The sequence below is a fragment of the Podarcis liolepis genome (genome assembly GCF_965112155.1).
Source record: "Podarcis liolepis genome assembly, chromosome: 9".
Taxonomy (NCBI): Eukaryota; Metazoa; Chordata; class Lepidosauria; order Squamata; family Lacertidae; genus Podarcis; species Podarcis liolepis.
Genome location: NC_139564.1, coordinates 66,843,396 through 66,861,631, shown reverse-complemented (window position 1 = coordinate 66,861,631; position 18,236 = coordinate 66,843,396). Strand labels below are relative to the sequence as shown.

At 45.1% G+C, this 18,236-nt stretch overlaps 1 protein-coding gene across 2 annotated transcripts in view; it reads left to right on the top strand.

The window, feature by feature from the left end:
• RBPJ (recombination signal binding protein for immunoglobulin kappa J region) overlaps positions 1-18,236 on the top strand; it is a 91,342-nt gene that overhangs the window by 23,285 nt on the left and 49,821 nt on the right. The window contains exon 1 of one of the 2 annotated variants that reach the window (XM_083460022.1): positions 17,447-17,589. The exons of the other annotated variant lie outside the window; for it this stretch is intronic. Coding sequence (XP_083316148.1) covers positions 17,585-17,589 — 5 coding nt within the window. The 5' untranslated portion in view covers positions 17,447-17,584. Of the gene's footprint in view, positions 1-17,446; positions 17,590-18,236 lie in introns of those variants that run through there. 2 annotated transcript variants of the gene reach the window in all.

The following is an 18,236-nucleotide window of genomic DNA, read 5'->3' as shown; positions in this document are numbered from 1 at the left end:
CGTTTAACTCTAGAGACCATAGCTGTCAACTTACAGATTTGAAAATAAGGGACCAGCAGCCTCGAAAATAAGGGATCAGCAGCCAAAATAAGGGATTTTCTGGGCAACTTCTGAGCCCCTCCGAGCCAAAGGCAGAAAGCCCAGCCAACAGCCAAACGAAGCCTCAAGTGGTGGTTCCCACAGCACAGCAACCCGGCAAAGTGGATGCAGCAAGGAAAACCACCATTACCTCTCCGCTGAAAAGCGCTGAGCAAAGGCGAGTCCCCAGGCAACGCGGCCTGTTTGATCGGCACAAGGCATGCAATCTCCACCCCCCAGTCGTTCTTAGACTCCTTATTGGGTGAGCAACGCAGCCAAGCAACACAGTTGGAGCCTCCCTCCTCCCTGGCCGGCAGGGAGGGAGGGAGAGGTGCTGATTCCTTTGAAACCCGGGAAATTTAAGGGACATCATCAATAAGGGACAGCAGCGGGACAGGGCGCTGGGATAAGGGACTTTCCCGCCAAATAAGGGACGGTTGACAGCTATGCTAGAGACGCAGGTAGGGAATGAACCTGTGACCTTCAACATGCAAAATTGGTGCTTTACCACTGAAAAATGGCCCCCTCCCTGACTATCAGTCCTTCTCCTTTGGGAAACTGCTTCAGACAATGCTCAGCCGTACCCATCTGTTGTTGATCTATTTCGCTGCCTTCCCTACAGACGTATTTTTCAGAACTAGTTGTAGGTGACATGGAAACTAACAAACTTAGTGTCCATTCTTGCCGAGGGCTGCATTTATTTATTTTTTTAATATCGTAGCTGACATTTAAACAATATGCGCTATGCTGACATTTGGCTGATTCTTCCACGTTGCTCAGACATTCTTGGCCAAAGCATTACTTTTGTGCTTGTTCTTGCATTCTTCAATTCCCAAACATTCTAGGCAAAATTCTTTTCCGGTAAATCAACCTAATGGTTGCTGGCATTAATTTTCCCATTTCTTATCTAGTTTTTAGATGTCTCAGCATTCTTAGCACAATATAACTCGAGAAAGAGGGGTTTTTTGCGGGGTGGGGGGTGGGGGGGAGGTTGGACAAACCCCTATGGACCAGTGCAACAATGTAATTTAGATCCCTGGTCTTAATCCTAATAGCAATTTGTTATATGAAACACATGCCCATTGCAGACAGCACTGGAATGCCTTCCAGGGTTCAAACGCCCTTTTTGTGGGTTACAACTCTGGTGGCTACCTATCTCTACATGCAAACTGAGTGAGACCAACATTACTGTATATCAGGAAGATCAGTAATGGTGGACAATAGGTTGGATCTAGCCTAAGTGTGTTGTACTTTGTATTCATAGAAGTCAATGAGACTATATGCTATTGCATATAATATCCTATAGACTGCCTGACTGCACTGGACATCATTGCCTGTCCCATCTTGATTTAATCCATAGCCAAGGTCTTCTCATGTTTTACAGTCCGCCTGAAATGTTACATCAGTTAGGCAATCTCATTTTTAAAAATCAGGATTACACCTTTAGTCAAACAATTTGTGTGCTTCCTGATGGAGACTTCTTAATATTGTTGTTGTTTAGTCGTTTAGTCGTGTCCGACTCTTCGTGACCCCATGGACCAGAGCACGCCAGGCACTTCTGTCCTCCACTGCCTCCCGCAGTTTGATCAAACTCATGCTAGTAGCTTCAAGAACACCATCCAACCATCTCATTCTCTGTCGTCCCCTTCTCCTTGTGCCCTCCATCTTTCCCAACATCAGGGTCTTTTCCAGGGAGTCTTCTCTTCTCATGAGGTGGCCAAAGTATTGGAGCCTCAGCTTCACGATCTGTCCTTCCAGTGAGCGCTCAGGGCTGATTTCCTTCATAATGGAGAGGTTTGATCTTCTTGCAGTCCATGGGACTCTCAAGAGTCTCCTCCAGCACCATAATTCAAAAGCATCAATTCTTCGGCGATCAGCCTTCTTTATGGTCCAGCTCTCACTTCCATACATCACTACTGGGAAAACCATGGCTTTTACTATACGGACCTTTGTTGGCAAGGTGATGTCTCTGCTTTTTAAGATGTTGTCTAGGTTTGCCATCGCCTTTCTCCCAAGGAGCAGGCGTCTTTTAATTTCGTGACTGCTGTCACCATCTGCACTGATCATGGAGCCCAAGAAAGTAAAATCTCTCACTGCCTCCATTTCTTCCCCATCTATTTGCCAGGAGGTGATGGGCCCAGTGGCCATGATCTTCGTTTTTTTGATGTTGAGCTTCAGACCATATTTTGCGCTCTCCTCTTTCACCCTCATTAAAAGGTTCTTTAATTCCTCTTCACTTTCTGCCATCAAGGTTGTGTCATCTGCATATCTGAGGTTGTTGATATTTCTTCCGGCAATCTTAATTCCAGCTTGGGATTCATCCAGCCCAGCCTTTCGCATGATGAATTCTGCATATAAGTTAAATAAGCAGGGAGACAATATACAGCCTTGCCGTACTCCTTTCCCAATTTGGAACCAATCAGTTGTTCCATATCCAGTTCTAACTGTAGCTTCTTGTCCCACATAGAGATTTCGCAGGAGGCAGATGAGGTGATCAGGCACTCCCATTTCTTTAAGAACTTGCCATAGTTTGCTGTGGTCAACACAGTCAAAGGCTTTTGCATAGTCAATGAAGCAGAAGTAGATGTCTTTCTGGAACTCTCTAGCTTTCTCCATAATCCAGCGCATGTTTGCAATTTGGTCTCTGGTTCCTCTGCCTCTTCTAAATCCAGCTTGCACTTCTGGGAGTTCTCGGTCCACATACTGCTTGAGCCTTCCTTGTAGAATTTTAAGCATAACCTTGCTAGCATGTGAAATGAGTGAAATTGTGCGGTAGTTGGAGCATTCTTTGGCACTGCCTTTCTTTGGGATTGGGATGTAGACTGATCTTCTCCAATCCTCTGGCCACTGCTGAGTTTTCCAAACTTGCTGGCATATTGAGTGTAGCACCTTAACAGCATCATCTTTTAAAATTTTAAACAGTTCAGCTGGAATACCATCACTTCCACTGGCCTTGTTATTTGCAGTGCTTTCTAAGGCCCATTTGACTTCACTCTCCAGGATGTCTGGCTCAAGGTCAGCAACCACACTACCTGGGGTGTACGAGACATCCATATCTTTCTGGTATAATTCCTCTGTGTATTCTTGCCACCTCTTCTTGATGTCTTCTGCTTCAGTTAGATCTTTACCACTTTTGTCCTTTATTATGGTAATCTTTGTACGAAATGTTCCTTTCATATTTCCGATTTTCTTGAACAGATCTCTGGTTCTTCCCATTCTGTTGCTTTCCTCTATTTCTTTGCATTGCTCGTTTAAGAAGGCCTTCTTGTCTCTCCTTGCTATTCTTTGGAAATCTGCATTCAATTTCCTGTATCTTTCACTGTCTCCCTCGCATTTTGCTTGCCTTCTCTCCCCCGCTATTTGTAAGGCCTCGTTGGACAGCCACTTTGCTTTCTTGCATTTCTTTTTCATTGGGATGGTTTTAGTTGCTGCCTCCTGTATAATGTTGCGAGTCTCCACCCATAGTTCTTCAGGCACTCTGTCCAGCAAATCTAAATCCTTAAACCTGTTCCTCACTTCCACTGTGTATTCATAAGGGATTTGGTTTAGATTGTATCTTACCTGTCCAGTGGTTTTTCCTACTTTCTTCAGTTTAAGCTTGAATTTTGCTATAAGGAGCTGATGATCTGAGCCACAGTCAGCTCCAGGTCTTGTTTTTGCTGACTGTATAGAGCTTCTCCATCTTTGGCTGCAAAGAATATAATCAATCTGATTTCGATGTTGCCCATCTGGGGATGTCCATGTGTAGAGTCGTCTCTTGTGTTGTTGGAAAAGCGTGTTTGTGATGACCAGCTTGTTCTCTTGACAGAACTCTATTAGCCTTTGCCCTGCTTCGTTTTGATCTCCAAGGCCAAACTTGCCAGTTGTTCCTTTTATCTCTTGATTCCCTACTTTAGCATTCCAATCCCCTATAATGAGCAGAACATCCTTCTTTGGTGTCACTTCTATAAGGTCTTGTAAGTCTTCATAGAATTGGTCAATTTCAGTTTCTTCAGCACCAGTAGTTGGTGCATAAACTTGGATTACTGTGATGTTAAAAGGTCTGCCTTGGATTCGTATCGAGATCATTCTATCATTTTTGAGACTGCATCCCAGTACAGCTTTCGTCACTCTTTTGTTGACTATGAGGGCCACTCCATTTCTCTTACGGGTTTCTTGCCCACAGTAGTAGATATGATAGTCATCCGAACTGAATTCGCCCATTCCCGTCCATTTTAGCTCGCTGATGCCCAGGATGTCAATATTTATTCTTGCCATCTCATTTTTGACCACATCCAACTTACCCAGGTTCATGGTTCTTACATTCCAGGTTCCTATGCAATATTTTTCTTTACAGCATTGGACTTTCCTTTCGCTTCCATGCATATCCGCAACTGAGCGTCCTTTCGGCTTTGGCCCAGCCGCTTCATCAGCTCTGGATCTACTTGTACTTGTCCTCCGCTCTTCCCCAGTAGCATGTTGGACACCTTCCGACCTGAGGGGCTCATCTTCCAGCGTCATAACTTTTATATGCCTGTTGTCTTTGTCCATGGAGTTTTCTTGGCAGGGATACTGGAGTGGCTTGCCGGTTCCTACTCCAGGTGGATCACGTTTGGTCAAAACTCTCCACTATGACCTGTTCATCTTGGGTGCCCTGCTCGGCGTAGTTCATAGCTTCTCTGAGTTCTTCAAGCCCCTTCGCCACGGCAAGGCAGTGATCCATGAAGGGGCAGTGATCCATGAAGGGGTTCTTAATATTGCAAATGGGTTATTTGGATATTGGAAGCTAGAGGTTTTCTTTTTTAAAAAATCACTGGGTTTTCTGCAGAGATGGGTTAATCTGGATTAAATGGCAGTAGGAAATACTGGCTGGCATTTTGATGCCCATGATGGTGTGTGGATGCTGGGGAAAACCTGCATGTATGAGCAGCAACAAATCACAATAAATACGCATTTGGAAGCCCCTTAGTTCTTAATTTTCTGAAACAGATGTTTGATGCATCAGCAAAATGTCTTGTTTTTCTGTTTTCCACCCATTATGTAGAATGTTGATGTCTTAATCTGTTTTTTTAATCACTGATTTTAATTTGTTTAAGGTTGTAAATAGTTGTCTTTCTTTTTGTAAATAGCTTTGAGGGTTTTTCTTTTTGAGGTTTTTCTTTTTTTTAACAATCACAAAGTGTATAAATTTTATAGACAAGCCTTCCACGATACTATAACCTGAATTTGCTTAGCTTTAAATTTGTTAGAATGATATTAATTTTTATTACAAAATTTCACCAGTGCTCATCATTTTCACAGAGTTCAGTGAGAGACCCAGATCTTCTCCTGCTGCCTGCAGTTTCTGGTACAGAGAGTTCCTAAAAGAGTAAGAGTATATGTATTTGTAAGGTAAAGGTAAAGGTACCCCTGCCCGTACGGGCCAGTCGTGTCTGACTCTAGGGTTGCACGCTCATCTCGCTCAAGAGGCCGTGAGCCGGCGCCATCCGAAGACACTTCCGGGTCATGGGCCAGCGTGACGAAGCTGCTCTGGCGAGCCAGCACCAGCGCAGCACACGGAAACGCCGTTTACCTTCCTGCTATAAAGCGGTACCTATTTATCTACTTGCACTTTAAGGGTGCTTTCGAACTGCTAGGTGGGCAGGAGCTGGGACCGAACGACGGGAGCTCACCCCGCCGCGGGGATTTGAACCGCCAACCTTACGATCAGCAAGTCCTAGGCACTGAGGTTTTACCCACAGCGCCGCCCACATCCCAATATGTATATGTACGTTTTTACAAAACTCTGTTCCAAAGCAAGGATGAGAAACCTGTGGCTCTCCAGGTGGTTTTGGACTACAAATCCCATCACCCCTGAGCATTAGCCATTCTAGCTAATGGAGTCAAACAAAAACATTTGACACTTGGTTCGACTGGGAGGCAAGAGAAGACATTGATTCTTAAGCCTCTCTTGCATAGAGCAGCTGAACAGACAGAACAGAACTCAAAAGGAAATATGGGCGTTCAAGGCTGGAACATGTCGTATACAGGAGTTCTTTCAGAAAGCAAGAAATAAAAGATGGGAGTACTTCACATCATGGTTCCCTATCCTGAGATGGATCTAGCTGTTGTGTTGAGTACTTCAGAGAAGCTTCTAGTTTGTTCCTTGACCGAGTTAAGTTTCTTCAAATTCATTCGTTCTAATTCATATGGGGTGCCAACTTGAATACGATATTGGGGTGGGGCAGGTAAGCCTCGCTCCCCATAATCGCTGACAAAATGAAACACATGCACGCTAATTGAATGGCAGTGCCCTTCAACTTGGAGATCAGCTCCCTCAAATATTTTATAAGGGGGGCAAAGGGACCTTGGCCCCTAGGAGTTGGCTCCTATGGTATAGGATTGCTATCTTACTTAGGCTCTATACAGTGGTACCTCAGGTTAAGTACTTAATTCGTTCCGGAGGTCCGTACTTAACCTGAAACTGCTCTTAACCTGAAGCACCACTTTAGCTAATGGGGCCTCCTGCTGCCGCCACGTCACTGGAGCATGATTTCTGTTCTCATCCTGAAGCAAAGTTCTTAACCTGAAGCACTATTTCTGGGTTAGCGGAGTCTGTAACCTGAAGCGTATGTAACCTGAGGTACCACTGTATTTGTTGTCTTATATAAGCTTGTGAGAGAGGTACAAATACATAATCTCCAGAATGATATTAGTCCTGCTGGGATACAGATAATCCGGGTGTGTACTGCTTTGTATAATTATAGTCTGGCTAGATGAAGGATTGCATCTTGAGCCATTTTTTCAGCTTGAGCCAGCCAAGGTGGGTGGGGCTCTTTCTTCCCATATGATATTCGACTTCCGTAAATTTGTTTGTCCACCTTCTCCTCCTGACCTGCTTGCTGACTTAGGCAGCGAAGTTCCGCGTTGGGGTTTAGAAGCCGGGTTTGGTTTGCCTGCGACTTTCCATCGATGGCAGGTTCTCCTCAAAGCCTCTTCTTCTCCTCACTTGGAGCGACCGAGCAGAAAATCGCTCCAGGGCTGCCTGTGTGACATCATGACAGCCTTTCCCTTCTTTTCGCACCTATTTGATCTTTGACAGGTAGCTGCTGCGCATTCCATGCTGCTAACTCGCATCAAGTTGCCTAGCGACTGATCAGCCCTCACCTCAAACTTAGATGCTCACATGAACTGCAGCCAGTTTTGAAGCTCTGAGAGAACCATTTGCCCTGTGCCACCGTCTCCCCATGAATGACCACCAATAAATCTATGCATTGTAACCATCACACAGCTACCATGTGGACGCAACCGAATGGTTGATCTTACAGTGGTACCTCGGGTTACATATGCTTCAGGTTACATGTGCTTCAGGTTACAGACTCCGCTAACCCAGAAATAGTACCTCGGGTTAAGAACTTTGCTTCAGGATGAGAACAGAAATCATGCTCCGGCGGTGCAGCAGCAGCGGGAGGCCCCATTAGCTAAAGTGGTTCCTCAGGTTAAGAACAGTTTCAGGTTAAGAACGTACCTCCGGAACGAATGAAGTACTTAACCCGAGGTACCACTGTACTGACATCCAACACCCTTTTAGAATGTGGCTTTTTTGGAGGGAGGGGTTATTGGGTTACTGCTTTTGGTTTGATTTTATATGTTGTGGTCTTGTTGTGACCTCTGGGTACAGGGCGGTGTATAAGTTGAATTAATAATAATAATACAGTGATACCTCTGGTTACATACCTAATTCATTCTGGATCTCCGTTCTTAACCTGAAACTGTTCTTAACTTGAAGCACCACTTTAGCTAATGGGGCCTCCTGCTGCTGCCACGCCGCCACCGTGCGATTTCTGTTCTCATCCTGAAGCAAAGTTCTTAACCCAAGGTACTATTTCTGGGTAAGCGGAGCCTGTAACCTGAAGCGTATGTAACCTGAAGCATATGTAACCTGAGGTACACTGCAATAATAATAATAATAATAATAATAATTATTATTATTATTATTATTATTATTATTATTATTATTATTATTACCTGGGAAGCAGCAGGGAGGGGCAGAGCATACATTTTGATAATTGTACAAGATCTCATCCATCCACAAGTCACATTTCCACGAGCATTCTCACCATCTGTGGGAATCTCACTAACTAGCAAAAAAATTAAAACCCAATGAGAGACCTCCTATTAACCACTGGAGATTGTTTACCCAGGAAGAAACTAGCAGATGAACATGAGAAGAATCCAGTTGAATCAGACCGATGTCCCACCTAATCTAGTATGAGGATCCCACACTCGCCTTGACTGTTACCATTAGCTTTTCTGTTCCGGCATTTGTAAAATCTATTTTTGTGTCCCATGTTTGTAAAAACAATGAGAGCTATTCAAAGCTTGTTTGGCAAGGCTTGGTTCAACTTGGAAGTAATAAATACGCTGGGTTGTATCCAAAGCTGTGTGAGTGGAGTTCTGTTTTCCCAGTGGGACTTACATTTCCTCTTCCTCCACCACATGTCCTCAGTCTGCTTTGGAGGGCCTCTCAACCCTCCAAAGCTGATTTTGATGGTGCTGGAGGGATCAGGAAAGGAAGAGGAAGTTCCATGATACACACGGAAGTGGGATATTTGCAGTCAAATCTAACAATGCATAGTAAAGGTAAAGGGACCCCTGACCGTTAGGTCCAGTCGTGGCCGACTCTGGGGTTGTGGCACTCATCTCACTCTATAGCCTGAGGGAGCCAATGTTTGTTCGCAGACAGCTTCTGGGTCATGTGGCCAGCATGACTAAGCCACTTCTGGCGAACCAGAGCAGTGCACGGAAACGCCGTTTACCTTCCCGCCGGAGTGGTACCTATTTATCTACTTGCACTTTGACGTGCTTTCAAACTGCTAGGTTGGCAGGAGCTGGGACCAAGCTCACCCTGTCATGGGGATTCTTGTCAATTAGTAAGTCTAGGGGCTAACGACCATAGAGCTATAAATTTTTAGATAGGCGGAGATAGACCATAGGAATGCAATCAGTGGAGAGAGAGTTCTGTTTGATGTCATTCCTCCTGCTTCCAATGCAGGTGATAAAGGAAAAGCCAGCCCTTTGGTTAATCTGGGCCATTTAGGACTTTAGAGGTGGAAACCAGTGGCATGTTGTTTAGTGGATTGGAGGGACTAAGCTAGTCCTCTAAACGTTCCTGCAAGGGTATTCCGTTAAAGGAATTCAAGGGCTCGCCATGCTTTTGTCCGTATCCCTGACAAAGGGCTAGGGCCATGCGAGAGCCCCAGGGAGCATTTGGGGAGAGGTGTGAGCCTGGCAACCAGCCTTTTCTCTCCCCAAAATTGATTACCCTTACTGACTTCCGCGGGATGCGGGTGGCGCTGTGGGTTAAACCACAGAGCCTAGGACTTGCTGATCAGAAGGTTGGCGGTTCGGATCCCTGCGATGGGGTGAGCTCCCATTGCTCGGTCCCTGCTCCCGCCAACCTAGCAGTTCGAAAGCACATCAAAGTACAAGTAGATAAATAGGGAAGGTAAACGGCGTTTCCGTGCGCTGCTCTGGTTCGCCAGAAGCGGCTTAGTCATGCTGGCCACATGACCCAGAAGCTGTACGCCGGCTCCCTTGGCCAATAAAGCGAGATGAGCGTCGCAACCCCAGAGTCGGTCACGACTGGACCTAATGGTCAGGGGTCTATTTACCTTTACTGACTTCCGCCCGGGTGTGGTTGTCAGTTCTGTTCCTACCTCCAAGTGGGAACAGATAGTCACTAACCAATGTCTAAGCAACCACTCGCTTACTGTAATTCAATAAAGTTGTGTCCAAAATTATGCCAAAAACCAAAAACAAAATGATGTGTGAACGTGTTTTTATTCAGGGGTGTCTTGGGGGTCCTCGACACGCAACGACCTTAACGTAGCAGCGCCTGCATACCTGTGAAGAAAAGTTAACCTGCAAAACCTATGAAGAAAAGTTAACCTGCAAAGGAAGACATTAACTGAGGGTGGGTAGGGTGGGAGAAGCTCTGGAGCAAACTGACGATTCCCAGGTAAGATCCTCCCCCTATTGTGTGGGCAGGTAGTCCCTCCCCCTACCTGGCCTGATCACCTTGGCAACGCCTCCCCAGGTGGGATTGGGCAACTGGCTGAGGTAGGCGGAGACTTCCAGGTATCCCATCTGGAGAAGGTGAAGCCAAGCCTGTGCTAATGGTGCCGTATAGGGTCCAAGGGGCTGCATGCAACCACGCAAAGGGCGCCCCCCCATTTAATGTGGGGAGTAGTCATTCCTAAAGCCTGGGAAGCTTCGGCTCAGCTGATGGAAGGAGGAACTATGCCCATATCATATCTTCTTCTCTTCTTTGGCAAGACATCATGCCGGCGATGTGGCACTCCCCCCCCCCCCATTGCCCTCTCAAGTTGGCACCTCTGACCCTGACTGTTTTCCTGCAAAAAAATTCACCACATGCCACTGGTTAAACCAGACCTCTGACCTACAAGTTGAGACCCACTGCATGCTAACAGCTTCTGGGAGACACAGGTGAGAGCTGCTGAGTGCAGGGTGGGTACCAAACCTGGACCATCTACCTCAGAGGGAGCACTTTGTGACTCCCGCTAGAAGTGCTATCCCTCTTTTAACATCCCATGCACCCCAGTGGGACCCATTTATTCACTTTTTTGCATCAGTGGTTTATTACATTTTTAAAAAATTACGTATGACAACAGCAATAAATAATAATAGAAACCAAGGATGGTAATTTTCAAAAATACATTATTTTGTAACGTCTGAGCTCTCTGGGATAAAGATTCAACTGACTTTCCTTACTTTATCTGAGCCGAGAAAAGCGCATTTTGCTGTTTTCAGCTCAATATTATTATTTTTCTGTAGGCTGACTCATATTCTCCAGTCTTTTGCCCTTAGGGAAGATACGAGGAAATGATGTAATGCCTCAAACATGGGCCTTATTCTGCCTGTATTTTTAGTTACCCTGTATAAGTTGCATTATAACAGAAGGCAAGCTTCTCTTTGATAACCGAGCAGGTGGAGTGGGACTGAGCACCATTCAGATGGAACTGTGCACTGTATGGATGCCCAGATCTCCTGGGATTTTCTTGGCGTGCCTTTTTAAAGCATGCAATAGTTTCTACAATTAGTTACTACAGCTGCGTGGTAAATATTAATTTCCTTACGTAGAGGTGGAAATGGGTTTTAAAGGGCAGTTTATGGAAAGATGTCAACTCCAGGAAATTCAAAGAGGAAAGTTTCCCCGCCTCTCCCTTTGCACTACCAAGAAACCTTTTTGGAGTTTAGGGGCTCTTCTGAGCAGTGGGGGTAAAAGTTGGGGCTGAATTGTCCCAAATCAAGTAGGATTACCCAGCTTGAGCCATTCTTCCCTTCCTCTTCACCTTATCCCACATGGTTCAGAACATGGGCAGGCAAACTAAGGTCCGGGGCCGGATCCAGCCCAATCGCCTTCTAAATCTGGCCCACGGACAGTCCGGGAATCAGCGTGTTTTTACATGAGTAGAATGTGTGCTTTTATTTAAAATGCATCTCTGGGTTATTTGTGGGGCAGAGGAATTTGTTCATTCTCCCCCCCCCCCCCAATATATATAGAGAGAGAGAGTTAAGCTGCCCACAAGGTATGAGGGACAGTGGACCGGCCCCCTCCTCAAAAAGTTTGCTGACCCCTGGTTCAGAAGGATCTTCCAAACCTTTGGAGAGACTTTATGGAGGGTTAAGATGTCTGCAAAGGAGGGAAAATGTTTGTTTAGTTGCCTTTTTTAAATTTGGATGTAGAATAGATTAGATTAATCCAAAACATCCAGAGCCCATTTTGAACAGAAAGGCTTGAGGTGATATCAAAGTGCCTGTAGATTTTTGGTCGAAAATGTATACAGTGGTACCTTGGGTTACATACGCTTCAGGTTACATATGCTTCAGGTTACAGACTCTGCTAACCCAGAAATAGTGCTTCAGGTTAAGAACTTTGCTTCAGGATGAGAACAGAAATCGTGCTCCGGCGGCGTGGCGGCAGTGGGAGGCCCCATTAGCTAAAGTGGTGCTTCAGGTTAAGAACAGTTTCAGGTTAAGAACGGACCTCCGGAACGAATTAAGTACTTAACCTGAGGTGCCACTGTAGATTGCTTCTGGAATGGCATACAAAGGATGAACAGGTTAAATCTGTAATGATACACTGGGTCGAGAGATTTGGGGCTTAATATCCAACTTTCAGATTGGGAAAGGTCATGGAAAACTGATTTGAAATTCTCGGCGTACTGTACGTTGAAAGAAAACTATATAAAAATGATGTACTGATGGTACTTGACTCCCAGTAAGTTCGCAGAATGTGTAAGACAGATACAAATATCTGCTGGAAATGTAAAGAAAAAGGAGGCACCTTTAATCATATGTGGTGGTCTTGTAAGGTAATACAGTGGTGCCCCGCAAGACGAATGCCTCGCAAGACGGAAAACTCGCTAGACGAAAGAGTTTTCCGTTTTGGAGGTGCTTCGCAAAACGAATCTCCTATGGGCTTGCTTCGCAAGACGACAATGTCTTGCGAGTTCCTGCTGGGTTTTTTTTCCTCCCCCCCCCCCTTTTCTAAGCCGCTAAGCCGCTTATCAGCTGATCCGATCAGCAGATAAGCCACTAAAAGCAGCTAAAAGCCACTAATAGCGCTAAGCCGCTTATCAGCTGATCCGATCAGCAGATAAGCCGCTAAAAGCCGCTAATAGCGCTAATCCGCTAATCCTTCAATGGGCTTGCTTCGCAAGACGAAAAAAACCGCTAGAAGAAGAGAATCACAGAACGCATTCTTTTCGTCTTGCGAGGCACCACTATAAAAGCATTCTGGGAAATGATATATAATGAGCTGGAAAAGACTTTTATTTAAAACACACCAGAGGCTTTTCTATTAGAAATTCTAGGTGCTGATATTCCAAGGGAGCAAATTAAACTGTTGGACTATGCCCAGATGGCAAAACTGACCGGAAAGCTCAGGGACCAAGAAGACCAAAACTTTAACAAAGAATGGGGAAAGTTTATAATTTACCTTGGAGACCACAGTAAGCAGATGAAAACATTAGCAGGACTGCAATAACACTCATAATGTAGCAAGTACTATGGGGATAATGGCGTTATATAAAACATGGACAACTGAAAAAGATGCAGTAGAAAAGGTTTAATAATAGGACCCACAGAGGGGAAGGTGGGAAGTCCAGAGATTTGGATGTTTATGGTTGTATTGTTATAATTTTATACTTGTAAAATCAATTTTTTAAAAAATTAAGTGCTCATAGATTTTTACCCTGCATAGCCTGATGCTCTGAATGGAAATTAAGAAATTAGATAGTTCCTTTTGAACAGGAGCAGGGAAGGGGGGTAGCCTTGCAGACGGACTCTCCCTGGGGACTGGTAATAGGATAAAGGGCCTTTCACCTCTAGGTCACTGATCTTAATGTGGCCAGAATGCACAGCGGCTGAAAGTCATTACCATCTTATGTCTGTTCAGTCGCCTCTGAGGTAGGACTCATTGTTCTCTCAGAGTCCTTCCAAGTGGCCAGGTGGCCGTGACAGAGAAAATCATTACAGTCGATCGGTAATATAATTTATGCAATTCGCAGCAGCCTCAGCAAGAGCAACAAATGAACTTGAAAACTGGGCAGATGCTCTTTACTAAGGCAACACATACTGAGTAGATGCAAGGAAACACAGTATTAGGGGTACAAATACCTGCTGGAAATGTAAAGAGAAAGAAGGTACCTTTTACCACATGTGGTGGATGTGTAAGGTAATAAAAGCATTTTGGGAAATGATATATAAAGAATTTTAAAAATATTTAAAATAACATTTATAAAAATAAACCAGAAGTGTTTTTATTAGGAATTGTAGGTACTGTTATCCAAAAGGAGTAGAAAAGACTTTTTATGATTTGAAAGAGTGTTTGGTCCAGGAATTTGTGTCCTTTTGGGATCTAACAAAGGAGGAGGTGGAATCTACAATTGTAAAGGCCTATAGATTTGGATCTAGAGGTAAAAAGGACTCGAAAATTTTAAATGATTGCATGGTAGTCTTCCAAACAAAGGATCAAAGAGATAAAATTCTGGGATTGCATTACAAGAAGAATTTTGAAGTACAACACTCAATTGCTTTGTTTATAAAGGTAAAGGGACCCCTGACTATTAGGTCCAGTCGTGACTGACTCTGGGGTTGTGGTGCTCATCTCGCTTTATTGGCCTAGGGAGCAAGAGTACAGCTTCTGGGTCATGTGGCCAGCATGACTAAGCCGCTTCTGGCAAACCAGAGCAGCGCACGGAAACGCTGTTTACCTTTACCTATTTATCTACTTGCACTTAGACGTGCTTTCGAACTGCCAGGTTGGCAGGAGCAGGGACCCAGCAACAGGAGCTCACCCCGTCACGGGGATTCGAACTGCCCACCTTCTAATCGGCAAGCCCTAGGCTCTGTTACAAGTGCTTTGAGAAGAAAAAACTTCTTTTCTCGATGGGAATTTCCACAAGCCTTTCATTTAAATACAGTGGTGCCTCGCAAGACGAAATTAATCCGTTCCGCGAGTATCTTCGTCTAGCAGTTTTTTCGTCTTGCGAAGCAACCCTATTAGCGGCTTAGCGCTATTAGCGGTTTAGCGGCTATTAAAGGCTTAGCAGCTTAGCGGCTAAAAGGCTATTAAAGGCTTAGCGGCTTAGAAAAAGGGGGGGAAGCGAAAAAAAATCTCAAGACTCGCAAGACATAGGGAAATTCGTCCTGCGAAGCGCATTGAAAAACGTCTAGCGGGTTTTCCGTCTTGCGAGGCATTCGTCTCGCAGGGCACCACTGTACCAGCAAAGGAAAAATCGAATCAGGTCAATTGAAGAACAGATAAGATTCTTGGAAAAGAAAGCTAGGGATTTTGGATTTGACACAGGAGCAGGAATTGGTTCAGGGGGTGCATCTACGGGAACAGGATCAGAACTTGGGGCAGGGGCAGGAACCGAACCTTCAGATTTGGACTGAGTGGCAAACTAAGCTGTTGGACTATGCCAAAATGGCAAAACTGACCGGAAAGCTCAGGAACCAAGAAGACCAAAACTTCAAGAAAGAATGGGGGGAAAATTATAATTTGTTAGGGAGGCCACTGTAAGCAGATGAAAACATTAGCAGTAATGTTTGTAACTTGTAATGTAGCAATTATCATGGACAATATGGAGAGATATAAAACATGGATTATGAAATAATATGCAGTTGAAAAGGTTGACAAAAGGACCCATGGAGTTGATGGTGGGAAGTCCGGAGATTCTAGAAATCTCTAAATGTGGATATGTATTTTGTATTGTTATAACTCTACACTTGTAAAATCACATAAAAATCATTACACACACAAAAAGGAAACACAGCATTAGCTGCATGGTAGCTACAAGAGGGACGCGGGTGGCGCTGTGGGTTAAACCACAGAGCCTAGGACTTGCTGATCAGAAGGTCAGCGGTTCAAATCCCTGCGACGGGGTGAGCTCCCGTTGCTCCGTTCCTGCTCCTGCCAACCTAGCAGTTCGAAAGCACGTCAAAATGCAAGTAGATAAATAGGTACCGCTCCGGCAGGAAGGTGAACGGCGTTTCCGTGCGCTGCTCTGGTTCGCCAGAAGCAGCTTAGTCATGCTGGCCCCATGATCCGGAAGCTGTACGCCAGCTCCCTCAGCCAATAAAGCGAGATGAGCGCCGCAACCCCAGAGTCGGCCACGACTGGACCTAATGGTCAGGGGTCCCTTTACCTTTACCTAGCTACAAGAGAATTTGAACAGCAATGTATAGAAAACCCAATAGGGACTCATGAAATAACAACCATTTGAATATTTGCAATTTCAGTTATGTCTGTCTGTGTTAAGTTCATATGCTGAAATGCGGGGTGCATTCCCAGGGGCATCTAATCTGGGTGTCAGCAGAACCAGCCTTTTTTCTTTTCTTTTTGCAGAGCCAGCCTTATCATTAGGGTAAGACATCTCTCACGACGGCCCTATATATGTATATATGGCTGCGACCACCAATTTCTAGCTGAGGACCATTTCCCCCTTCTCCGTCCCTACCTTGACACTTTGCTCCTCTCTCCATCCCATTAGAGCCTGAAATGTTCAGGCCACAATTACCTCCCCTGCTTTGTGCACCTCCTTTGTGATGCATATTAACTCGGGGTTATGTTTCCTTTGTTGGAGACGTGCGGCTTGTGTCCCAGGAGCAGGTTTGCTTTATTGTTCTTGCGGATCTGTACTGCTGGGTGCAGCTCAGCGGAAGCCATCAAGTTTGTGCCTGACTGATGCTGACCTGGACAACTGCTCAGACCCCCAGCAGATGGTGGTACAGGGTCTCCATCGAGCTGGAACTAATAGCCTGTGCTGCTTCTCTTTTTGTTTCTGAAAAGAAGCCGGGCTGTGAGTTGCCCTCCTTTCTGTGACAACAGCTGTATACATGGCAAAAGCTGGCAAAATGCTAACTGTCACTTCAGGGGCGTCTGCGCTGCCATTAAGAACAACTCCTGGACAGTCAAAAACTCGTCCCAGCAAATTTGATGCGGATGCTTGTGGTTCTTCACACTGTGAGCTGGGACAGGGGGTAAGAGGCTGGGGATCGCTTCCCAACTCAGGTCCAAACCGACGGGTGTTAAAAGGAGAAAGAAATGAAAACCACCACACGCATTCCCCTTTCCTGCATAATATTTCTTCGCAGCTTTAGAAGACCGCAATAAACCGTTTCAGCATTAGCTGTGCCCTTTCTCTTTGGGAAATTATTTGAAAAGCCTGAGGCACCGAATCCATTACTGTCCTGCCAGAACGCAAAACGAAGGATTCTCTTGAACAGCAATACATATCTCACTTCAGATGTTGTTGTTTCCCCACCTTACTTCCCGGCAGGATTCCTTACAACTAAAATAGAAACAACTAAAAACATATATTTAAAAAGCAATAATCAAAAAAACGATTAAACATCAGTGGAATTAAAATATATACACATAACCCTCAGTAGGCTTTAAGGAATAGTTGATTCACATTTAAAGCACATAACTCGCCCTGAAGAATCCTAAGGACTGTAATTTGTTGAGAATGCTGGAAATGGTAGCTCTGTGTGGTGGAAACTTCCCATATTTGGGGGGGGGGCATGTGCTTTAAATGTGTTGAATATGCTTGAAATGTATACAGTGGATCTGCTAACCAGTGCTGAGATTAGCATTCCAGACTATCTGCTCTAACTCTGTCCTCTGCCTTGGCCTTAGATTTGCCTTAAATTTCCACAAGATTATGATCACAAATAATGATCTGTTGTTCTATAGCATTATAACATGTAATAATTACAATTGTTAAATTCCATAAAATGCCAGGTTAAAAACCTGCACCTCTGTGAATTCCAGATTCTTTCTAGACAGCTGGTGTGTTTGTGTTTGACAGAAGGATTTGGGGACCACAAGAGAAGGGCATTTGAATTGGAAGTGTGTTGGCAGCAGCAAAGGCTCCATAATTACTGCAAATGGGTGCTCAGAGCGTGACAGATTTGACAACACCCTTGGCTACAGGAAAATTTATTCAGCACCATAATGAGGTAACTAGTAATCTTTCTTAAACTTCTCCCCCTCAACGCAGTGCTTCTCAGACTATCTGGCTAGTGAAGCCATCTTCCCTCCTGCAATGTGCAGAGGACCCATACCACATTTGGTCCCCGCCCAACCTGGGCTGTGGTGGGGTCACTGAGGACTGGCAGACCCATTCTGCAGACCACCACTTTGAGCAGTGCTGCACTAGTAAGATTCTCCAACGGCGGTGGTTGCCATAGTTCTCAAGAGACAATGGCATGAAATCAAACTGCTGTGTTAGCAGCACCAAAGTGACCTCATCAAGGTGCAAGCCTGGGCAGTGTGTATGGAGGTCATGGGCTACCCAGAAGACAAGAACCCCCTCTTGGCCTTGCTGATGGGGTCCAAAGGAAAGCAGAGCAAGATGTTTGGTGCCAGCTTTGGTTGCAGGAGTTGCTGGAAGGAGAAGTATAAGAAGAAGAGTTTGGATTTGATATCCCGCTTTATCACTACCCTAAGGAGTCTCAAAGCGGCTCACAATCTCCTTTCCCTTCCTCCCCCACAACAAACACTCTGTGAGGTGAGTGGGGCTGAGAGACTTCAGAGACGTGTGACTAGCCCAAGGTCACCCAGCAGCTGCATGTGGAAGAGCGGGGAAGCGAACCCAGTTCACCAG